A 25,745-nucleotide genomic window follows, 5' to 3' on the forward strand; every position below is an offset into this window, starting at 1 on the left:
AACTGTTTTATATCATAAAACTGGAGAAATCACTTTCATGAATGCATTTTTCTCCTCCACATCCTTTCCACGATCTTTGGGACAATTCCTTATCCCTGTTATTGACAAATAAAATTCACTTCCTCTGGATATGGGAATACCACCCTTTCACATTTGGGTGGTATTCCCATATCCAGAGGAAGTGCATTTGTGATGGAAAGCCAGGCTGGTCCTAACAGCTGTACTGCCTTTCCCCATGGAATGTTCTCCTGTCAACCTCCTGTTTCCTGTTACTTTGCAAAATTAAGACACTGGCATTGAATAATGTTATAAGGTTTAGGCCTCATTCAGTCGATCATTTCTCACATGTTCTATTTGTGGTTTTTTTACGTATACAGTACGTAACCATTACAGTCTTTGGTGCTGTTCACTTGTCAACAAAAGCACATGCTCCACAAGTACCCTGTTTTTGATCCTAGTTAGAGATTTCTCTTTTAAGTGAATAGGCCCATGAACAAAAGAATGCATGAAATAGTCAGAGTGAGACAGATATATGGAGCGCCAGGCTGACAGGTCTCAGGGCGCTGGTAATAGTAATCTGATGCTGCTCCTGTCGGGTGCCTCTAGAGAGGGTATAAACATGGGAAGCAGGGTAACCCGATCGCAGGGGAGCGCAAAGGAAAGGGAGAAGCTTGAAAGGTTTTCTTCTTTATTAAGTTCCACTACGCGTTTCAACGGATAACCTCCGTCTTCATCAGGTGGCAGGTTTATCCTTTCCTTTGCGCTCCCCTGCGATTGGGTTAGCCTGCTTCCCATGAAGAAAAGAATAGCAGTCAGTTTATGGCTGTTTAATGGGTTGGAGAGGCTTGGGAAAAATATACTGTGTTTCAGCAGTGATTTTTCACTAACGGAAAAAAAAGACAAATTGTGAAGCCTCTCCTCTGCACTGCAATGTTAATTACGTGGATTAAAGGGGTTGTCCAGTCTGAAATGAAAATACTGCAGTCACTGTGTGTGACTGTACACTTTTGTATTTCCCCAAGAGCACGCTCTGTGCGTTGTGAGAATTTATCGGTTTCTGAGCAGAGAACGGCGGTAATGTGTGCGATATTCATACTCCCAAGCAGACGACGTCTGGTGGGTGTGGCCTCGCTCTATACCAGTGTATGGAGGGAGGGCACAGCTGTCTAGTGGGTGCGGCCATCCATTCAGTGGGCTTGATCATTTAGCGGGCGTGGATTTAAACCATACAATTGTATGGAACGATGCCACTCCCACTCAACAGCTTCTGCCTGGGAGTATGCCTATCACATGAGTCACTGTCATTCCCTTCTCAGAAACTGTCTGTTCCTCATAGCGCACTGTTCATACACTGGGACGATTCAAAAGTCTGCAGTCATACAGAGTGACTGCAGAACTTTCAATTTAGACCACACAACCCCCCAATAAGCACACTGATTTTCATGGACCTATAGACTTGAATGGGCAATTTTGCTCTCAGACTTGGATCAAAAATAGACTTGTCTCCATGAATTTTTTGCGGGCACATAGTCTGTAGAAAAGCACAGACAAAACTGAACAGCTCCTTAGACTTTAACGTGTACTATCCATGAAAAACATGGACAAAACGTGTATGTGATTCACAGACATCTAAGTGAGACCAGCAAAAGAGTGCACTGTCCGTGTACATTGTAAGAAGAGAACACAATGAGCAATGACTAGCCACACCCTCAAAACAGGCGTCACTTTTGGAGGCTGGTCTGGTCTCATTTCGCTGTGTTTTTTCCTGAAACTGACAGCGCGCTTTCTTGCTGGTTCATCACTTCTTGCGAGGGAGCGCATTGTCACTTTGCATTGAAAAGAATATTGCACAGTAACAAGGGAACACATACTGAGCATACATCGCGATTGACAACCGACGCATGCTCAGTAGAGCAGGGACTAGCCTAGCCTCTGAAACCGAGGTCACCGTTAATGCTCCATCTCAGGGTGGGAACAGAGGCTGTGGCAGTAACCACAGCCTCTGTCCCTTGATGAATTCTCATTTGAGCATCCTAGCATGCACAGGGCATTCTCAAACATAATGTCATCAAAACATAAGTAGGTAAAAAAATTAAAGCTGTTAGAGTACAGAGGGAACAGTAGAAACTTTTAAAATAAAGTATATTAGAAAAACTATTAGATTATTACAATCAATAGATAACCATTTATAATTAAAATCAATTTTAATTTTGGCCCACTCCTTTATAAATTTTCTACTAAGCAAGTGCTATCAGCAGTATGAGTCATTTTTACCTCCAAAGTAATAAGAGTCACCAGATCGAAGCTGGAACTGATAGTTAATTTTGAACTGTGCGCCTTCATCATCATCAATAACAACTACAGCAGAGTTCTCTCTGGCCACCAAGGAGACTGAGTGCCAGAAACCATCATTTAGCCGATATCCTGAAAGAAAAAAATCAAAATCAGCAACTGTGATGTATTCACTGAGCTGTGCAAGCCCTTGTACAGCAACCTCTTCCTTTAACTGCCACTCTTTAGATTTGGATCACACAATGCTGGCCGGAATGTATTACCGTACTTATTGTTTGTTTTTAAAACTATGTACTAACTGTATAACAGAGAAACTGTGCATGCTCAACATGGTGATCAAAGCTTCATTTTTTTTAAATGAAAACTTAAAATACAATTGAACGCTATCACTAACAAGTTCATTTTTTCTATTTGTCATACTTGCTAACTCTCTTGAAATGTCAGGGAGCCTTCTGAATTCCCAGAAAGGTTGGCAAATCTTCTAGGAGCCGCTAAAGCCTGAAAGTGTTTTCATTCTCAGGTTAAGTACCCACAACGAGATTTTGGTGCGTTTTTCATGCTGCGTATTTTCTCTGCACAAAACAATGCAGCATCGTACAGTTCCAGCAAAGTGGATGGGATTTATACAAATCTCATGCCCATTGTGCTTCTTTTTGTGCAGTGACTGTAAACTGATGTCAGTTTCTCTTCCAGGAACGATTCGTTTTAGGTGCGGATTGTCCCCACAGGGTTGCAGAAAATCCGCAGGTAAAAAAAATGCATATGCGTTTTTAGTGAATTACAGAACTACAGAGGAAACACGCTACAAAATGCATGAAATACGAACATGACTATATCAATAAAGGTTTGTAAAAGTCAAATATCAGGAAAAATAAAAAATAAATCAGCTTTATTTAAAATATTACATGCCAAAAAGAGACAAAAACCACAGCATCAAAACAGCGATTAAAACATGTAAAAAAAAAACTGCAATCAAAAACACAATGAAAAAAACACAAGTAATAGGTGGAGAAATACTGCAGAAAATCGTCAACATCAAAAAATAATTGTGGGAAAGTAGCCTTTAACAGGTTTAGTGTTTTTTTTTTTTCTTTACTTTAAATACATGTATTTGTGGCTAAGAATAATTTTTGTAATTGGGTTTTATTAAAAACTAGCTGAAGAGCCCGGCGTTGCCCGGACATAATAACTAACTGGGGGTCCCGCTCTCTCCCTTAACAGCCCCGCTCTCCACCTGCCACCACGCTCTCCTTCCGCAGCCCCGCTCTCCACCCGCCGTCCCGCTCTCTCCTTCTGCAGCCCCGCTCTCCATGTGCCATCCCGTTCTATCCCTCCGCAGCCCCGCTCTTTCCCTCCACTGCCCCGCTCTCCATGCGCCGTCCCGCTCTCCCCCTCCACATCCCCGCTCTCTCCTTCCACAGCGCCGCTCTCTCCCTCCATAGACCCGCTATCCCACTCTCTCCCTCGCACCTCCACTCTCCACTCACGTCCCGCACTTTCCCTCTACAACCCCACTCTCCAGCCGCCAGTGGGCAGGGCTATGTGGAGTGGGCGTGGCTTGATACATACACACATACATAAAAACACTCAGCTTTATTAATATAGATGAAGAAAAACAAAAAAAAAATGAACAGGAGTAGACTTGAATGACATGCATGATGTAAAAGCATGCTCACACTGGCCATAAAAGCAAGCAAAACCAAAGGAAAAAACAATGTGTATATACCCTAATGAAAATAAATAAGTAAAAAAGCAAGTGCATTAAATAACACAGGGTACTTGGTAAACACGGTTTTGATCAAAAAAGTATAAAGCTGTCCCATTTGAGACAGTAACTACACTAACGGTTAAAACCTACCTAGTGTGAATAGTGGCAGAGTCTCTTCATGAAAACTTCCACTTCATGACTACTTCATGAAAACTTCCACTTTGACACATAGTGGTCCTTTTCCATTATCTGTGCTATCCATTTTACAAGTAAACAGCACACAGACAGGCCCCAATTCATTAAACCAATTACTCCAGAATTCTACAGGAAATTGCTTTGAAAAATTACAATATTTTTTCGCAACATAGATTTGCACAAACATTTTGCAATTTTTGGGCAGAGCTGGAGCAAGACGTCATGACTCATCTAATTCATGACGAGTGGCATACCTTATGTCAGAAATCTTACTCCAGTTTGTGACTAGAGTAAGATTTGTGGCGAGGCGCACACCACTTGTCAGACGTGATGGAATCATTGTGAGGCTTACACAGGAGCATATGACTCCAACATGCCCCCTCATCAAGACTGGCAGTGTTGGCGCTAGTTTTGATGAATCGGATTCTTTATACGCTCGTCTGAGTGAGCAATTATACTAGAAGTACAAGATCTACTACTCACCAGCCGCAAACACCAGCTTCTTTCTGTGTGGCTGGGAGATAGTCACATTAATTTGACCTTCGCTCAAAGCCATTTCCAGTGATCCAAAAGAGCCAGCAAAGTTGGTGAACATCAGAAGACCAACGGTGTCCCATGTCCGAAACTTAAAGCTCACCATCAACTTTAAATTGGCAGGAACTCCTGGTATCATTATATAGTTGTTAATACCAGAAAATGTGACGGGAACATAAGGCATCTCCACGCATGAGAAGCGCACCTTGCCCTGTTATGTGACCCAAAGAAAATAAATGTCAGTAGGAGGTCCACAAGATGGGGTGTAATTAATAAAGGACAAGAAGCAGTAGAAAGCTATCATTTTAAAAGATCAGGAGAGACCACATTTTACATAATATTGCAAAGTAACAGAGACATGTGCATGAATACAGATACAGCATGCACATTAATTTTCAGAATATCCATGGCATACAAAGGACGAGTGGCATAATTTCAGAGAAATTATTGATTCAGCCCAGCATGGAGTTCAATAGCGCTGCCGGTTCTGAGTGAATAAGCAGCTGCAGGCGTTTGTAAACCAATTATCGAGGCTCACATTCCTCTTATACAGGGCAACATGCTTCTGTCCAAAATGATCATCACTGTTGTCTGAGGGAATGCTCATTTAAAGCTGAGCAGTGATTATAAATTATACCAACCCTCAATCATTCCTAAATGCAAAATTACACTGGCAAAACCACTTTTCTGTAATGTGATAGCAATAAAACGCAGTGCCCCCTGTGTTTAGACACATCCCCTTCAGATTCCCTCTTCTTCGTTCTGTCCAGCTGTTACATACTTTCTTAGTCTACTTCTTTCTATACAGGTTAGGTTAGCGGCACACTGCATTTATGGCCAATGGCTGATGCGCAGAGATGCAGGAAATATACACCTGACAGTGGCCATACTTAGGACATATGCCTAGGCATCCATCCACCAAAATCAGTGCAAAGGAAAATGACTATTTTACCTTGGCAACCCATTACATTTCAGAGACTGTTTGAAAAGTGAAAGAAGCAACTTGATTGGTATGGTTAGGACATGTATGCAAAATTGATTGGGTGAATGAGACCTTACAATGGAAATACAAAATCTGTCTTTGGCACGCCCATTAAAAATGAATGGAGCCGAGGTTTACATGATCGATTAAAAAGGCCTGGTCCTCAGGATCGATGGGAGCCCCAGCACTTGGACCCTCAGCAATCAAGAAGTAATTATAGCAGATAACTTTCTGACTTGAGAAAACTCACATGTCAGCAAACTTGACATTTAGGAGCATCGGTCATAGTATACAAGGGTTGGATACAACTAGATATTCAGATTATAGTTCTGACATCTCAAAGAGCAACTCTAAATTTACAGTGGGGTAATCTCCCCTCATATTTGTAGTCACTTGTGGTAGTATTTTAGAGTATTTCTGTCACATTTCTGTTGTCAGAATACCTGGGGTCACACCTTCCCTGTCCCTAATGCTAGGGGCACCCTACCTATTCCTGCTACCCAGATTGCTTCTGATGGTGAAGTTCTGGTGATGGTGATGATAAAAATTACAGACCTCTCCATTCTTTGTAGGTGGGAAAGCTTGCAAAATCTGAAGTGTATCAAATACTTATTTTCCCCACTGTAAATTTAGAGTTGCTCTTTGAGGTGTCAGAACAATAATCTGAAAATCTAGTTGTAGCCAACCCTTGTATAATATGACCGATGCTCCTTGCTTGCTAAATGTCAGGTTTACTGAAATTTGAGTTATCTGCTATAATTACTTCTTCATCGCTGAGGGTCCAACTGCTGGGGCCCCCACCGATCCCAAGGACCGAGGTGTTTTAATCGATCATGTACACCTCGGCTCCATTTTTAATGGACGTGCCAAAGACAGATTTTGTAATTGTATTGTAAGGTCTCATTCACCAGTTCAATTTTTCATACATGTCCTATCCATGTTTTTCACAGATACTATATATACCTATCATAGTCGATAGGCACATTCACATGGCCTTTTTAAATTTCTTGAGGACTAATTACTTCTAGAAAAAAAAACTGGAAACATGACCATTTTTAATCTTATTTGTGGATCACGGTTACTTTTTAAGGTGAATGGGTCTATGAAAATAGCAGTTGGATGTTATCTGAGTGCTGAGGGTTTTTTTTTCTGTCTTTACTGCCTAATTGGTAGTAGAAGCTTGGAAATTGTTATTTTATTCTTTTTTTGCACATGAAAAAACAAATGCCACACTGAAGAAAAGAAAATAGGCCCAGGGTGGATTAAAATCAGATTAGCACACTGATGAAAAACAGTTCTATTTTTTTGTACACAGAGAGTGAAGCCTGAATGAGGACTTTGTCATATACTATTTAAGTTATAGCTAGTTTCCTATTTCTGAAACACAAATTTAAAATAAAAAATTATATGTTTACATGTTATAAAATGTAATATCTATAATCTGGAACATAGCTAGATCACAATATTTATACACTGTATGCACAATTATTAGGCAATTTGTATTTAATGATTAATAATTGCATTATTAAACAACTACAGTGTCAATCTAAAGGTTAATAAACCTAACTATTTAAGAAAATAAAAGTGAGGTTTTGTCTTTCTTAGGGCAGTTTCACACGTCCAGATAATTCCGGTACCAGAAAAACCGGTACCGGAGCTATCCGTGTGCATACGTATGCCATCCGTGTGACATCCGTGTGCTATCCGTATGTCCGTGTGTACCATCCGTGTGCTGTCCGTATGCTGTCCGTGTTTTTGAAAAATTATTTTCAATGTTAACCCTTTGACTTTTAAAAACGCACACGGACAGCACACGGACAGCATCCGTGTGCGGTACGTGTTTACACGGACCCATTGACTTGTATGGGTCCGTGTGATCCGTGCTGTTGCACAAAAACAGACATGTCAGCGTGTTTTGCACACGGACACACGGTCCATGAAAACACGCTGACATCTGCACAGACACATTCATTCGAATGTGTCTACGTGTGGTGTCAGTGTCTCCGGTACGTGAGAAAACTGTCACTACACGTACCGGAGACACTGACGTGTGAAACTGCCCTTAGGGGAATAAAGCAGGATTGTTATGGAACTAAATGAGAAACATACATTTTCCTATCTCGGTTGTTTATTTTCATCTGTTAAAGGGAGAATAATAACCAAACGATTCAAAATATACAAAAATACATTTTTGACATTTCCCCAAAAAAATTTCAGTGACCAGTATAACCCCTCTTCTTTTCAATAACAGCCATAAGCCTAAGGCTGTGTGCCCACGTTGTGGTTTTTATGCGTTTCCGCCGCGTTTTTGCCTCAGCGGAAACACTTAAAAAGTGCTAATAAAACGCACCTCCATGCAATCCTATAGGATTCCGCAGTTGCTGTGCCCATGCTGAGGATTTTACTGCTGCGGAATCGCATAGTGGTAAAATCCACAGCATGTTCGTTATTTCTGCGGAATCACGCCGATTGCGCCGCCATAGGATTGCATTGAAACGTTCACTTTACGCATGTGGCTATGCCCACCATGCGTAAAGTGAGCACTTCATATACGGATGGTACCCAGGGTCTGGAGGAGAGGAGACTCCCATGCCCTGGTACCATAATCCTGTAAAAAATAGAATTAAAATAAAAAGTCGGGATATACTCACCTTCTGATGGCCCCCGGAGTCCTTCCCACCTCTCAGCCATGCTGCCAGCATCTTCCATTCCCAGGGATGCATTGCGTGAATCGCCCCAGATGACGTCACGGTCGCGTGACCGCTACATCATCTGAGGTGATTCTCGCAATGCATCCCTGGGAACGGAGTTTGCCAGCAGCGTCGCTGCGGGCCGGGGGCCGACAGAAGGTGAGTATATCCCTTTTTTTTATTTATTGTTTTTTTACATTCTATCTTTTACTATTGCTGCTGCATAGGCAGCATCAGTAGTAAAAAGTTAGTCACACTTGACAAGCGCTATGCTTGACAAGTGTGACCAACCTGTCAATCACTTTCCAAGCAATGCTTCAAATCGCTTGGAAAGCGCAAGCATTCTGCAAGCTAAAAACACTTGCAAAATGCTAGTGTTCTGCGGGAAAACGCATGCGAATTCCGCATGCGTTTTACCCACGGCAAGGAGTTGCAGAAATGCTGCGGAAAATTACGCAGCATTTCTGCAATGTGGGCACTTAGCCTAACAGCCATGGAGTCTATCAGTTTCTTAATCTGTTGACAATCATCTTTTTAAGAAGCACCAACCACAGCCTCCCAGACACTGTTCAGAGAGGTGTACTGTTTCCCTTCACCGTAAATCCTTCATTTAAGAAGGGCCCACAAGTTCTCAATAGGGTTTAGGTCAGGTAAGGAAGGGGCCTTGTCATTATTCTTTCATCTTTAAGGCATTTACTAGACTTCGATGCATCCGTCCTGTATAGAAGTCATGGTTTTATTGAAAGATACAGACTTTTCCTGTACGACTGCTTGAAGAAAGTGTCTTTTAAAAAATGACGGTAGGATTGGGAGTTGATTTTAAGTCCATCTTCATCCTGAAAAGGTCCAGCTAGCTCATCTTTAATAATGCTGGTGTCTTAGTCGAAGTGGAGGTCAATGCTCAGTACTGATCCAGCCACAGACCAATCCACCTGGTCTATCAAGAGTCACTCATCTCATCAGTCCATAAAACCTTTGAAAAAATCTGACTTCAGATGTTGCTTGGCCCAGTCTTGATTTTTCCAGTTCTTTGTTTTGTTCAGTGGTGGTCTGGCTTCATCTTCCGTTACGTCTGCTGTGTCTCTGAGCACTGAAAACCTTGTACTTTTGGGTACTCCAAGGACGTTGCAGTTCTGGCATATGACAGCACTAGAGGATAATCTGTTCCTGGTCACTTCACATTTGATTCTTTTCAAATCTTTGTCAGTTAATATTCGCTTTTATTTCTATACGTGTTTTTTGCGATCTTGTTGACTATTTGCAACAATACTTTTGATGTTTTGTCATCACACAACAATATCTTAGCAATTTGAAGAATGCTGGATCCTCCTCCTAAGACTTATAACAATTATTGACTTTTCAGAATCAGTTAAATCTCTTTTTTGGCCCATTTTGCCTGAGGAAAACAAACTGTGCAATAATTCTGCACACCTTGATAAAGGGTGTTGTATCCTTAGCTCGCACCCTCCCTTATTACAAAACTACACATCACCTGATCTGCTTCATCCAATAAGCACTCAAGGTTATACAGCTACAGCCTAGAGTTAGAAAATCTGCATAAAAATTATGATATGGTCAAAATACTCACTTGCCTAATAATTCGGCACACAGTGTAAGGCTAAGTGAGCACGCTGCGGATTGGTCTGCGGATTTTTTTATCTGCAGAACCGCAGGTAAAATGACCTGTGGTTTTACCTGTGGATTGGCCTGCGGTTGTCCCTGCGGTTTATCATCTCTACAATGGAGGAGATGGTAAACCGCAGCAGAATCCGCAGAAAAGAATTGACATGTCAATTCTTTCTGCTGATTCAAAACCGCAGCTTTTCCGCAGTTAAAAATCTGCAGCATGTGCACAGCAGAATGTAAATCCCATAGGATAACATGCTACTGTACACTGTCTGCAGAACTGCTGCAGTTCTGTTGCAGCCAAAACTGCAGCGGAACCGCAGCAAAAACCGCAGCGTGTGCACATAGCCTTATAAACAAAATTTATTTATTAAAACAAGAAATAGAAAGAGATGCATTTTGTTGCTTTAGCTGACTACTCCTTAAAATCTATGTAAATGCTCACCACAAAGCGAATAGATGATTTATTTCTCCGTGCCAGGTCAGCGATGTGCACTTTATTAAAGACAATGTTCTCAAGGCAGCCACGGAAGTTCTGCTTGTAAGTGATGGTTTTACCTTCATGTAAAATGCCAGCAAAAAATATCTGCAAATATAAAAATAGAACCATAAAAATACAAGCCTGAGTCAATGTCAGTTAGAAACTGATAGACATACATACATTCATCCACAAATTGTAACACAAAGAAGGAAAAGTCATGAAATTATTGATCTACAAATTATGATAAAATGGAAACAAAGATCTCAATTCATGATGGGCATGCAAGGATAAGATGTGTCCAGTTAGTTCATTAAGAGGTGCACGCCAGTCAATTAATTTGGCACATCTTAACACTGGTGTGCACTACAAATTTTGATGAAATTATGGACCGGGCTTCGTCATTCTGTGTCCCACCCCAGTTCCTCCCAACTTAGCAGAGATGGCCGAAATCGTCATGAAAACCAAAAGCTGCAAAATTTTTGTGCAACTTCGAGTTCCGCAAATGTTTTCCAACGTTTCAAGCTGTTTTTCCAGGAAAACTGGCGAAAACACTTTCATGTATTGGGTTCAAAACATTTCAATTTATTAAGTATTAAGTATGAGCGATATGCACAAGAATACACAGCATACTAATGTGTTTAAAGTAAATCTGCCTTTAGGATCAATCCTCCTAAACTGTCTATATGAGCATGCAGAAAATAGAAAGTTAAATAAAATGATACCTTGATATCTGCAATCCGATATCTTATTCCAGAGTAATCCACGTTATTATAATATGTAAATGAGCTGTTACAGGCTATGGGCCGGACACGGATCAGCTTGAGAATCTGTCTCCAGAGCTTATTTTAAATGAAAGTGTGATTTACCAGTGTGATACATGTAGCTAACACAAAACAGCAGAACTGAACTTTGTCTCATTATAAATACATTTGCAGCTGCAGCTCTCACAGCTCTGCTGCATTGCAAGACTGACTGCCTGTGAGATGGAAGGTGAAGCTGAGAGGAACCTGCAAATGTGTTAGTTATAATCACACACAGGAGGTCAGATAGCGGCCATTACACATCACAGTGGTTACTCCACCTTTCACTTATAAGAAGCTCTAGAGGATGACTCATGCAGGCCCATAATACTGAACAGCTCATATAAGAAAAGTGTGGCTTTCTCTGGAATAGGACATCGGATCGCAGATATCAAGGTATCACTTTATTCAGCTTTCTATGACCTGCATGCCCATATAGATGGCTTAGGAGTAGGGAAGAGCACACCTGTGGAAGTTCAAATTCCGGTACCCGACCAAAGTTTGGTTCCCGTTCGGATACCAGAACTTTACCCGAACTTGAACATTGAAGCATTGTTTTGATGGTATGCTTTGCTTACCCATCTTCTTGTATCCATAATTGTACTCCATTCTTCTTATCTATACCACACGTCTGAGTGGTCTGTGTAACCCCCCCCCCCCCCCCTTTTTATGACCTCAGCTTAACTCTGTGCATTTGGACTGGGCAGTCACACCCCACTTTCATTCACACCTGATTGTGCTTAGTTGCACATATATTCAGTATCATGGGTCTGCCCCAGAAAAAGTATTCTCCATCTCTTTCAAATTCCATATTTCAAATGACAGATTTCTAATTTCACTACTCTGAATTAGACTAGAATTGGACTGGAATTTGACTGTAAGGTTTCAGACTACAACACCACTACAATGTTTCGGCTTCTTTTTACTATTACCCCCATACTACTCTATTTTTCCCTAACTCCTGTAATCCCCCCCACCTAGTAAGGAACTATTCATTTCCCCCTCTATCCTCCCCAGCCATCTTACCTCTTCCTCAGAACTGTTCCTCCACATACAATCCTTTTTCCCCACACACACATGGCCACATCATGTCCTATCCTGCTCCCACCTTCTAATACTCTGTCTGCTATTCCTCATTGCTAGCGACGTATCCCCAAATCCTGGCCCTCCTCAACACATCCCCACACTCATTTCTATCACCCTGCCACGATCCTCTACACGTTTTTGCAATCATGACAACCTCATACCTATTCATCCAGCCCCCACTCCCCCGGTCCCCCTACCTGGAGCTCTATGGAACGCACACTCTGTCTGCAACAAGCTGTTGTTTATCCATGACCTCTTTATCACCAACAAACTCTCCTTCCTTGCCATCACTGAAACCTGGCTCACTCCCTCTGACACAGCTTTTACTCTTCGCCACGACAGCAACCACTTGGAGAGAGGGATCCGCCCAAAGGAACAGGAAACCTACAGAGATAAAAGAGGGCGGTCCGCCTCTCCCCCTCAGTTGGTTTCCTGTTCCTAAGGGGAACCGCAGGATACGCTACAGTCTTACCTGGGCCAAGGAACCACCTGTGCAGTGTCTGCGAGAACGGCAGGGGTTCCGGTCCAGAGGCAGCGACGGGGGAGTGCTGGAGTCCGGCTCCCTCCTCGGCTGGTATGGACAGACCGGGCAGAAACACCGGTACCGGGTGGTGCCGACCGGGTGTTCCTCTGATGACGACATGACACCGGAATTGCGGGAGGATCCATTTCGGTCCATGTGGAGGCGCAGGAACCGGAGAATACGGCAGCCTCCGGCGTTCCTAAAGGGCTTCAGCATCCAGGAGGATGCCCATGAAGCGCAGCAGGAAGTGGTAAGGAGGAACTTCCGGGTTACCGGAGGTTCCTTGGCTCAGAGCCCACGCGCGGCTCGGCGGCACTGCAGGCATAGAGGGGGAAGAGAAAAAAAAAGCGAGCGATTTAACCTGCAGAGCGCGGGCGGCTAGTGTCAGCGCTGAAGCGCATACTAACGAGCCGCAAATAGGCGCACCTGGAGGGGGAGGTACCAGGTATGAAGGGGCTTACAAAAGGCCTGGGGCACAGGGATATGGCGTGCAATCATGTCTTCACCAAGGAAGGACACGCATCCCCAGGCAGGCGATGCAGCAGCAGCCAAGGACCACGCAAGACGAGGTTCCTCGGTTCGTAGCCACAGAAGCCACGCCAACAAGCCTCCTTCTCAGCCTCCTGAGCCGGTACCTACAGCTTCTCTGGGTGAGTGGACGAGGCTCTGCCTATCAAGCTGATAAAATGTGTCTCTCTCTCTCTCTCTCTCTCTCCCCTCCGTCATGATGTCTCTATCTCAGACTAAGAGGAAGGAAAAATAAAAAAATAAAGAATGTGCCCTGTGTACACGTCCGCTACCGGACTCTTACACAAAAAGGCTGTGCAAAAGATGTATTAACGAAACGGCAGACAAGGCGGAACTCGATCAGTCACCTTAATGTCTTCCGCAAGAAGGATTTTATCCCTAGCCGAAAAACATTTTTTGTCTCTCTCAGCCCTCCACATAAGGAGAAGAGACAATTTGGAGGCAGATTTTCTAAGCCGCCATACACTGCGACAAGGAGAGTGGTGTCTAAGCCGGGGGATATTCACACGCATCGTGTCACTATGGGGTCTTCCCCAAATAGATCTCTTCGCCACCAGAGAAAACAGGCAGGTGCGAAGGTTCGCCTCTCTAAATATGACAGACAATCCGGAAATTCTGGATGACCTCCAGGCCCCGTGGCGATTCAAACTGGCATATGCTTTTCCACCAATCATACTACTACCGCAGGTGATCAGGAAAATCAGAGCAGAGGAAGCACGAATAATCTTAATAGCACCATTCTGGCCCAGGAGGCCATGGTTTTCGTGCCTGCAAGCAATGTCAGTGACAGACCCGTGGGTGCTTCCTTCAACCCCAGGCTCCTCTCACAGGGGCCATTCTTCCATCCTCAAATGGACAATCTCCACTTGACGGCTTGGAACTTGAAAGGGAAATGTTAAGATCAAGAGGATTCTCGGAGGGATTAGTCAATACACTCCTACAAAGTCGAAAAGTGGCAACGACAAAAATTTACACCAGGGTATGGAGAAAATTAGAGTCCCACACAGCCCCTGATTCCGGAGAAATTCCGATTACAGCGATCCTAGAGTTCCTACAGAAAGGAAAGGAATTAGGGCTATTTGTTAACACACTAAAAGTCCAGGTGTCGGCTCTAGGGGCCCTCTATAGTTATAACGTGGCAGGCAATAGATGGATAGGCAGATTCATCTCGGCCTGTGAGCGGAGCGAGCCGGTGCACATACCTAGAGTTCCTCCTTGGGACTTAAACCTGGTACTGGAGGCTCTAACACGTCCTCCTTTTGAACCTTTAGATTCAATATCCCTTAAACACCTATCCTTCAAAACAGTACTGCTAGTTGCACTAACCTCAGCCAGAAGAGCTAGCGACATACAAGCACTTTCAGTAGAACCCCCTTTTCTGTTGACATTCCAAGATCAAATATTAAAACCAGACCCCTCATACTTACCAAAAGTAGCAGGGAAGTTTCATAGATCACAAGAGATTCACCTCCCTTCATTTTTTAGAAACCCTTCTACTCCAGAGGAAGAAAAGTTCCATACACTAGACGTTAGAAGAGCTGTATTACAATACATCGAGAGGTCTAGCAGCTGGAGGAAGAGTAGGGCTCTATTTGTTTCCTTCCAGGGCCAAAAGAAGGGATATGAAGTCACAAGGGGTACTTTGTCTCGGTGGATCAGAGACGCGATTGGGCTGGCATACTCCGAGAGCAATAAAAATCCTCCGGAGGGTATCAGAGCACATTCCAACAGAGCTATGGCTTCCTCTTGGGCAGAGAGGGGAGACGTCGCAATCAAGTCTATATGTAAGGCTGCAACTTGGTCTACACCCTCTACCTTTTATAACCACTATAGGCTTGATTTATCATGCTCATCTGACCTAGCCTTTGGTAGAGCGGTCCTTGGCATGGTGGTCCCTCCCAGGTGAAGGTCTCTGAAAGTCTCTCCAAGTGGGTGCTGTCGTGGTGAAGAGTAAAAAGCCGGATTACTTACCGGTAATGCTCTTTTAATGAGTCCACGACAGCACCCGTTCACTAACCCTCCCTAGAAGTTAACATAATGTATACACGCCTTTCCTAGTGGTAAAATTGATAAAAAATTGAATACTGGATAATATAATGGCCTAATAATTGGCGGTCCTCCTGGTACTCTGAAATCCAACTGAGGGGAAGAGGCGGACCGCCCTCTTTTATCTCTGTAGGTTTCCTGTTCCTATGGGCGGATCCCTCTCTCCAAGTGGGTGCTGTCGTGGACTCATTAAAAGAGCATTACCGGTAAGTAATCCGGCTTTTTCCAGCTACGCTTTCCTATGGCGGATTCCATCTCTCTCACACCCCTCGCCCAAGCAACAAACGTGGTGGAGCAGTTGGCTTGCTCCTGTCTGATACCTGCTTCTTTACCCCTATTCCACTCCCACCCTCCGCTACTCTTCCCTCGTTCGAGGTGCACTCCGTCCGCATCTACTCCCCATCCAACCTCCAGCTGACTGTCATCTACTGCCCCCCAGAACTAGCCATCTCCACCTTTCTCGACCACTTCACCACCTGGCTACTTCATTTCCTCTCTGCTGACATCCCCACCATCATCATGGGCAATTTCAACATCCCTATTGACACTTCCACCCCGGCTGACTATAAACTTCTTTCACTCACTGCTTCCCTTGGCCTCACTCTATGGTCCTCTGCAGCCACTCACAAAGATGGTCACACGCTGGACCTTATCTTCACCCGTCTCTGTTCCCTCACTAATCTCACTAACTCACCCCTCCCCCTGTCTGACCGCAACCTACTGACATTCTCTTCCCTCTCCTCTCCCACTGCGCAACCCCCACTCCACAAACTCGCTCACCCTTGCAGGAATCTCAAACACCTCAATTTACAATCACTCTCTGAGTCCCTTCTCCCTCTTACAGACATAGCTTCCCTTCATGACACAGACGCTGCTGCCACTTTTTATAACACCACAATAACAGCAACACTCGATTCGGCCGCCCCCTCACGCAGAGCAAAACTTGTACAAACAACAGGCAGCCTGTCGCGCTCGCGCCTTGGCTGAATGGCACGAGCTGGGGGGTTGTGGCCCCACTGTGCCACAAACCAGACTACCCTGGAAGGGGCGTAACTACGGCAGCTTCCTTGGTCTTCACTGGAGCCTCTGATGGTGAGGTCAGGCTTGTGCGGCAGGTAGCTGCCGGGTGCCACTCCAGGGTGGTGTCTGGCTGTGGCTGCTGATCCCACTCGGGAACAGGACACCTTGACAGAGGCTATAGACAGGCAGGCAGGTGGACATGACAGGCACGGCTGAGACACAGGGCAGGCGGGCACGGCTTGGAGACACAGGACAGGCGGGCACGGCTTGGAGACACAGGACAGGCGGGCACGGCTTGCAGACACAGGACAGGCGGGCACGGCTGGCAGACACAGGACAGGCTGGTGTGGTAAGAAAAGGAGCAGGTAGGGACCTGTTCACACAGCAGGTGCAGGCAGGAGGGAGTGGTGTATGCTGGAACAGGATCTGGACCTGTTCACACAGGAGGTACAGGTATGGATCTAGGCAGGAAGGAATGGAATATGAAGGAACAGGTTTGGGCCTGTTTACACAGGAGGTGCAGGTATGGATATAGGCAGGAAGGAATGGAGTATGAAGGAACAGGTTTGGGCCTGTTCACACAGGAGGTGCAGGTAGACAGAGCCGCAGGAGTGCGGAGCAGGCAGAGCCAAAGGAGGTGCAGGTAGACAGAGCCGCAGGAGTGCGGAGCAGGCAGAGCCGCAGGAGTGCGGAGCAGGCAGAGCCGCAGGAGTGCGGAGCAGGCAGAGTGGCTAGGGAGCCAGGCAGGCAGAGCGGCTAGGGAGCCGTGCAGACAGAGCGGCTAGGGAGCCGTGCAGACAGAGCGGCTAGGGAGCCGTGCAGACAGAGCGGCTAGGGAGCCGTGCAGACAGAGCGGCTAGGGAGCCGTGCAGACAGAGCGGCTAGGGAGCCGTGCAGACAGAGCAGCTAGGGAGCCGTGCAGACAGAGCGGATAGGGAGCCGTGCAGACAGATAAAGAGGACACAAGGAAAGACACGGCAGGGAAGGAACCACAAACAAGGAGACTGACAGACAGAGGTAAGACTGAGTTCAGACAGAGGCACAGGGACAAAGACACAAGGACCAGGATATTCAGCCTCCTGGCAGGCAGACAGAGTATGGACAAGGTACAGGGAACAAGACTCAAGGGCCAGGATATTCAACCTCCCGGCAGGCAGACAGGGCACAAAGCAAGACTAGAGTAATCCTCCAAAGAAGGAGACAGACAGAACAGGGCCTGGCTTCCTCAGCAGCGGAATACTAACTGAGTATAGACATTGCACAGGCAATGTTTCAGTGGGAGTGGCGAAACTAAATAGTCAAGGGCTCCAGGTGATTGGTCAGGGACAGATTACCCAGGTGCACCCAGACTGCATAAGAACCAGAGAGTTCAGGCGCCGCCCCCCTATACACAGAGTCAGGAAACATGGAGAGCAAGCAGGAGAACAAGAGGCATAGCACATGGAGCTCAGGGCTGGCAACAGACAGATTTCACAGCATGGCTTGAAGCAGAAAGTAAGTTGGTGTGCGGGGGATGGGAGGCCATGCAGTGACGCCAGCAAGGTTGTTACACAGCCCTGGCTGACCAGCCTGACCAAAGAACTGAAACGAGTATCCAGGGCTGCTGAGGGGAGATGGAAGAGGACCCATTCTACCAAGCTATTCAACGCATACAAGCAGTCCCTTGCCAGCTTCAAGTCCACACTCTCTGCCACAAAACAAACTTACTTCACATCTCTCATATCCTCCCTGTCTCACAACCTTAAACAGCTCTTCAACACTTTCAATTCTCTACTCCGTCCCACAGCACCTCCTCCCTTTCCTCTCATTTCTGCTGAAGACTTTACTTCCTTCTTTAAGCAGAAGATCGATACGATCAGAGAAAGCTTTGACCCGCAGCCCCCAATGCCCCTCTTAGCCACTCAGCCCTGCTCTTCTAAAGCCAGCTTCTCCACCATGACAGAAGACCGGCTCTCCACCCTCCTGTCAAGATCACACCTCACCACTTGCGCGCTTGACCCGCTCCCGTTCCACCTCATCCCTAACTTTGCCACAGTCTTCATCCCAAACCTAACACACCTCTTCAACCTTTCACTTACAAATGGTGTCTTTCCCTCATCCTTCAGACATGCCTCAATCACACTCATCCTCAAAAAGTCCTCCCTCAACCCATCCTATGTGTCTAACTATCGCCCGATATCTCTTCTCCCTTACGCCTCAAAACTACTGGAACAGCTTGTATATCTTGAACTGTCCACCCTCCGCTCCTCCTATTTCCTCTTTGACCGGCTACAATCTGGCTTCCTACCGCATCACTCAACTGAAACTGCCCTAACTAAAGTCACTAACGACCTACTAACCGCCAAGAGCAAGCGACACTACTCTGTCCTCCTTCTCCTGGACCTGTCTTCTGCCTTCGACACCGTGGACCATTCCCTTCTGCTACAGATTCTCTCATCTCTTGGCATCACAGACTTGGCCCTATCCTGGATCTCATCATACCTAACAGACCGAACATTTAGTGTCTCCCTCTCATACACCACCTCCTCACCTCGCTCCCTATCTATCGGTGTTCCTCAAGGTTCAGTCCTAGGACCCCTACTCTTCTCCATCTACACCTTCAGCCTGGGACAGCTCATAGAATCCCACGGTTTGCAGTATCACCTCTACGCTGATGACACGCAGATCTACCTATCTGGACCTGACCTCACCTCCCTACTGACCAAAATCCCACATTGTCTGTCTGCTATCTCAGCCTTCTTTTCTGCCCGCTTTTTCAAACTGAACAAGGACAAAACAGAATTCATCATCTTTCCCCCATCTCACTCTACACCTCCACCAGTGTTGTGAGTTCATTTTCCCCTTCGTCACTGAGGTCTGGTGAACTCCCTATTCTGGTAAAGGAAGGTAATGAGCCTGATTATCAGGCACCTGAGCCTAATGAGGATGACTGGCTGAGTGGAGTCACGGACTGGATATAAGGCTGCCGACGCCCTTCTGCCCTGCGGGTGATCTCTCTGTGGACTTCTAGGACACCAGTCTGATTCCTGCTCCTCTAAAGCTAAGTTTTCTGCTTTGCCTGTTTAGCATTTGTGTTTTGTTTTTGTTTTCCTTGCTTTTCTTGATTTTGCCATTCCCTGCTGGGGTGAGCTGAATCTCCTTTTGCCTGTTGCTCTGTCTTCAGAATATTCCTGAATACTGACATAGCTTTTTTGAAGCCTAGCGTCTTCAGGGCCTTTTTCACTGTCAGTCTGTTGGCTCTTATTTTCATAGGGTTTTTCACGGATTGCAGACAGCAGCCTTCCTGTCCTTTCCTATCTAGTTAGCTTGGGCCCCGTCTTTGCTCAGTCTTTCTGTCTGTGTTAGTGTTTTCATCTTGCTTCACCGTCATTATATGTTGGGGGCTGCCTTTTGCTTTGGGGTCTGCTCTGGGGCAGTTTAGATTTCCCCTTTCTTTCTTTAGGCCTATTTAATTCTCCGGCTGTGATCGAGGGGTCTAGGGCATCGTAGGAACCCCCCACGGCTACTGTTAGTTGTTGTGGATAGGATCAGGGGTCTGCAATCCGATAGCTGCCAACCTCTCTGGTTTTCTGGACTTAGCTAGCGTTTCTGTTTTTGCCTCCTACGGTGACTCAATCATAACAGAATCACCCGCCATACCGCAGATCCTAGGGTACTCAATAGCAGGAAAGGATTGTGTTTAAAAAAAAAAAAAAAAGTGTGTGTATATTCTTTCCTCTATATCTCTGAGGCCGTAGGGGGAATTTTTTTTTTTTTCTCTCAATGGAGATAAAGCAATTGTCTGATCGTGTGGAGCAGCTCGCTGCGGAAGTGCGGGGAATTTCCGCCTACCTTGCTCGTTCGCATGCTGTTGAACCAAAGATCCCTACACCTGATGCATTTTTTGGGGATCGATCTAAATTTTTGAGTTTCAAAAATAATTGTAAATTATTTTTTGCCTTGAAGCCTAATTCGTCAGGGAGCTCCGCGCAGCAGGTTAAAATTGTCATCTCTTTGCTGCGTGGCGATCCCCAGGATTGGGCGTTTTCTTTGAAACCAGATGATCCTATTCTGACTAATGTGAACGCATTCTTTCAAGCTTTGAGGTTGTTGTATGACGAACCTAATGCTATTGATCAGGCTGAAAAGACCCTGTTGGCATTGAACCAGGGTCGAGATTCTGCAGAGTTGTACTGTCAAAAGTTCCGAAAGTGGGCGGTCCTTACTACCTGGAATGATAATGCCTTGGCTGCTCTCTTTCGGAAGGGTTTGTCAGAAGCCGTAAAAGATACTATGGTGGGATTTCCTGTTCCCTCTGGTCTGGACGATTCTATGTCATTAGCCATTCAGGTTGATCGGCGTTTACGTGAACGCAGGATTGCACGAGAGGTGTTGCCACCGGTTGAACAGACGTCTGAACCTATGCAATGTGATAGAGTTTTGTCTAAGGCGCAACGTCAGGAGTTCAGAAGGCGTAATAAGCTGTGTTTTTTCTGTGGGGATGCCTCGCATATTATTTCTGTTTGTCCTAAACGAGAGAAACGCTTTGCACACACGTTTTCTGTTGGTGGTGTTCAACCTAAGTTTCTTCTGGCAATTACTCTGATCTGCTCCCTGTCCACATTTTCCGCCAAGGCTTTTGTGGATTCAGGAGCAGCGCTAAACCTAATGGACTTGGATTTTGCTAAACGTTGTGGATTTCCGATGACACCTCTGCAGACGCCTATCCCTTTGAGGGGGACTGATGCTACTCCTTTGGCTAAAAATAAACCTCAGTTTTGGACCTAGGTGGTCATGCGGGTCGCCCCAGACCATCAAGAAAATTGCAGATTTTTGGTGTTGCATGGTCTGCATGATGCCGTTGTTCTGGGGTTTCCCTGGTTGCAAATTCATAATCCAGTTTTGGATTGGAAATCTGTGTCTGTGGTGAGTTAGGGTTGTCGGTGTGCCTTTAGTGAGGCTCCGTTTTTTTCCACCTCTCCTCAGTCGCATGATGTTCCTGACTATTTGGCGGACTTTTATGATGTATTTAGTGAGAATGAGTCTGCGTCCTTGCCTCCTCATAGGAGTTATGACTGTGCAATTGAACTGAGCCTGGGGTGTAAATTTCCCAAGGGTCGGCTCTTCAATTTATCTGTACCCGAGCACGAGGCTATGCGGTCCTATATTAAGGAGGCGTTGGAGAAGGGTCATAATAGACCATCCTCTTCACCCTTAGGTGCCGTTTTTTTTTTTGTGGCCAAAAAGGATGGTTCTTTAAGGCCTTGTTTTGATTATCGTGCCCTCAATAAAATTACTATTAAATATCAGTATCCATTACCCCTGATTTTGGATCTATTCTCTAGAGTTAGAGGTGCTTGCTGGTTTACCAAGCTTGACCTCAGGGGGGCGTATAATCTTATCCACATTAAGCAGGGGGATGAATGGAAGATGGCGTTTAATACTCCGGAGGGACATTTTGAGTACCTGGTGATGCCTTTTGGGCTCACTAATGCCCCTTCTGTCTTCCAGTGCTTCATGAACGATATTTTCCGAGACTTTGTCGATAAATTTTTGATTATCTATTTGGATGATATTTTGATCTTCTCCAAGGATTGGGATTCTCATGTGGAACATATTCGGACTGTGTTCCGGATCTTGAGGGAGAATTCCCTGTATGTCAAAGGATCGAAATGCCTTTTTGGAGTACAGAGGATTTCATTTTTGGGATTTATTTTGTCTCCGTCAACTATTGAAATGGACCCGGCCAAGGTACAGGCCATTTATGATTGGGTTCAGCCCACTTCGTTGAAGGCCCTCCAGAAGTTTTTGGGTTTTGCTAATTTTTATCAGAAATTTATAGCAAAATTTTCTAGTATTGCCAAGACATTGACTGATCTGACTAAGAAGGGTGCGGATGTGTTGAATTGGTCTCCAGAGGCTGTTGCTTCCTTTCAGGAGCTGAAGCGAAGATTTACCTCCGCCCCGGTTTTGCGGCAACCTGATGTCTCATTCCCGTTCCAGGTAGAGGTGGATGCTTCTGAGATTGGTGCAGGAGCTGTTTTGTCCCAAAAGGATCCTGTAACATCTAAAATGAATCCCTGTGCTTTCTTTTCCAGCAAGTTCTCTCCATCTGAACGTAATTATGATGTGGGGAATCGGGAACTGTTGGCCATGAAATGGGCATTTGAGGAGTGGAGACATTGGTTGGAGGGAGCTAAACATCAAGTTGTGGTCCTCACTGACCACAAATATTTGATTTACCTAGAGTCGGCTAAACGCTTGAACCCTAGACAGGCTAGGTGGGCCTTGTTTTTTACACGTTTTGATTTCGTGGTCTCTTTTCTTCCTGGAACTAAGAATGTCAAGGCAGACGCCCTCGCTAGGAGTTTCTTTGCTGATTCTCCTGTGGTGACCAAGCCTGCTACCATCTTAGGCGAAGGGGTAGTTCTTTCTGCCATCTCGCCCGATTTGAGACTTGCTCTGCAAGAGTTCCAGGAGGACAAACCTGAGCGTTGTCCCAGTGGAAAGTTGTATGTTCCTGACCAGTGGAAGAAGAGAGTGATGTCTGAAGTTCATTGTTCTGCATTGGCTGGTCATCCAGGTATTTTTGGTACTAGAGATCTGGTGAGTCGCTCTTTTTGGTGGCCCACCTTGTCTCATGATTTCAGGAATTTTGTGCAGTCCTGTGGGACTTGCTCCCGATCTAAATCTTGTTCTCGCTCTAGTGGGTTGTTGATGCCTTTGCCGGTCCCCAGGATGCCATGGACCCATATTTCAATGGATTTCATCTCTGATATGACAGGTCTCTCAAAAAATGACTGTTATTTGGGTGATTTGTGATAGGTTCTCTAAGATGGTTCATCTTGTACCACTCCCTAAGTTGCCATCTTCCTCTGAGTTGGTGCCCCTGTTTTTGCAACAGGTGGTTCGCTTACACGGGATTCCTGAGAACATTGTATCTGACAGAGGAGTTCAGTTTGTGTCTAGATTTTGGAAGACTTTCTGTTCCAAGCTGGGAATTCAGTTGTCCTTCTCCTCTGCTTTTCACCCTCAGACCAATGGGCAGACAGAGAGAACAAACCAGACCTTGGAGTCGTATTTGAGATGTTTTATTTCCGCTGATTAGGATGATTGGGTTTCATTTTTGCCCTTGGCCGAATTTGCTTTAAATAATAGAGCTAGTTCTGCCACTTTGATGTCACCTTTTTTTTGTAACTTTGGGTTTCATCCTCGATTTTCTTCAGGGCAGGTGGAGCCTTCTGCCTGCCCAGGTGTTGACACTGTGGTGGAGAGAATGCACCAGATCTGGGACCAAGTGGTGGATAAGTTGTCTCTCTCCCAGGAAAAGGCCCAGCGGTTTTCCAATCGACATAGGACCATTGGTCCCCAGTTTAAGATTGGTGATATGGTATGGTTATCATCAAGAAATATTGCTATGAAGGTGGCTTCTCCTAAGTTTAAGCCTAGATTTATTGGACCTTACAAGATTTTGGAGATTATTAATCCGGTCTCTTTTCGTTTGGCGCTTCCTGTCACATTTAAAATCCATAATGTGTTCCATAAGTCCTTGTTGAAGAGGTTTGTTGAACCAGTTGTTCCTGGGGTGGCACCTCGAGACCCTGTATTGGTTGAAGGTAACATGGAATATGAGGTAGAGAAAATACTGGATTCCCGTCTGGCTAGACAGAGACTCCAGTATTTGGTTAAGTGGAAGGGTTATGGTCAGGAGGATAATTCCTGGGTCTCTGCCTCTGATATTCATGCCAAAAGATTGGTGCGTGCCTTTCATCGGGCTCACCCTGATCGCCCTGGTGGCGTGGTTGAGGGTTCGGTGACCCCTCCTCAAGGGGGAGGTACTGTTGTGAGTTCATTTTCCCCTTCGTCACTGAGGTCTGGTGAACTCCCTATTCTGGTAAAGGAAGGTAATGAGCCTGATTATCAGGCACCTGAGCCTAATGAGGATGACTGGCTGAGTGGAGTCACGGACTGGATATAAGGCTACCGACGTCCTTCTGCCCTGCGGGTGATTTCTCTGTAGACTTCTAGGACACCAGTCTGATTCCTGCTCCTCTAAAGCTAAGTTTTCTGCTTTGCCTGTTTAGCATTTGTGTTTTGTTTTTGTTTTCCTTGCTTTTCTTGATTCTGCCATTCCCTGCTGGGGTGAGCTGAATCTCCTTTTGCCTGTTGCTCTGTCTTCAGAATATTCCTGAGTACTGACATAGCTTTTTTGAAGCCTAGCGCCTTCAGGGCCTTTTTCACTGTCAGTCTGTTGGCTCTTATTTTCATAGGGTTTTTCACGGATTGCAGACAGCAGACTTCCTGTCCTTTCCTATCTAGTTAGCTTGGGCCCCGTCTTTGCTCAGTCTTTCTGTCTGTGTTAGTGTTTTCATCTTGCTTCACCGTCATTATATGTTGGGGGCTGCCTTTTGCTTTGGGGTCTGCTCTGGGGCAGTTTAGATTTCCCCTTTCTTTCTTTAGGCCTATTTAATTCTCCGGCTGTGATCGAGGGGTCTAGGGCATCGTAGGAACCCCCCACGGCTACTGTTAGTTGTTGTGGATAGGATCAGGGGTCTGCAATCCGATAGCTGCAAACCTCTCTGGTTTTCTGGACTTAGCTAGCATTTCTGTTTTTGCCTCCTACGGTGACTCAATCATAACACACCAGACCTATCCATCAATGTCAACGGCTGCTCGTTTTTCCCCAGTCCCGCATGCTCAGTGCCTTGGGGTGAGCCTCATCTCTGCCCTCTCTTTCAAACCACACATCCAAGCCCTTGCCTCCTCCTGGCACCTCAAACTTAAAAATATTTTGTGGATCCACGCATTCCTCAACCATGAAACCACAAAAACACTAGTGCACGCCTCGACTACTGCAACCTCCTACTCTGGCCTCCCCTCTAGCACTCTGGCACCACTCCAGTCCATCCTACACTCTGCTGCCCGACTAATCCACCTGTCTCCCCGCTCTTTCCCAGCCTCCCCCCTATGCCAGGCCCTTCACTGGCTTCCTATTGCCCAGAGGCTCCAGTTCAAATCCCTAACCATGACATACAAAGCCATCCACAACCTGTCTCCTCCATACATCTGTGACATGGTCTCCTGGTACCTACTCGCACGCTACCTTTGATCTCCTTCTCTACTCCCCCCTTATCTCTTCTTCCCACAACAGCATACAAGACTTCTCCCATGCTTCCCCCATACTCTGGAACTCTCTACCCCAACACATCAGACTCTCACCAACAACGGAAACCTTCAAGAAGAACTTGAAGACCC

At 45.6% G+C, this 25,745-nt stretch overlaps 1 protein-coding gene across 1 annotated transcript in view; it reads right to left on the reverse strand.

The window, feature by feature from the left end:
* CNTNAP1 (contactin associated protein 1) overlaps positions 1-25,745 on the reverse strand; it is a 205,859-nt gene that overhangs the window by 93,467 nt on the left and 86,647 nt on the right. Inside the window, exons 7-9 of the mRNA XM_073572312.1 lie at positions 10,473-10,613; positions 4,679-4,940; positions 2,275-2,424 (exon numbers count right to left, since the gene is read on the reverse strand). Coding sequence (XP_073428413.1) covers positions 2,275-2,424; positions 4,679-4,940; positions 10,473-10,613 — 553 coding nt within the window. The remainder of the gene's footprint in view (positions 1-2,274; positions 2,425-4,678; positions 4,941-10,472; positions 10,614-25,745) is intronic.

This window comes from Dendrobates tinctorius, unplaced genomic scaffold, assembly GCF_039654945.1.
Source record: "Dendrobates tinctorius isolate UK_male_01 unplaced genomic scaffold, ASM3965494v1 ptg000032l, whole genome shotgun sequence".
Lineage (NCBI taxonomy): Eukaryota > Metazoa > Chordata > Amphibia > Anura > Dendrobatidae > Dendrobates > Dendrobates tinctorius.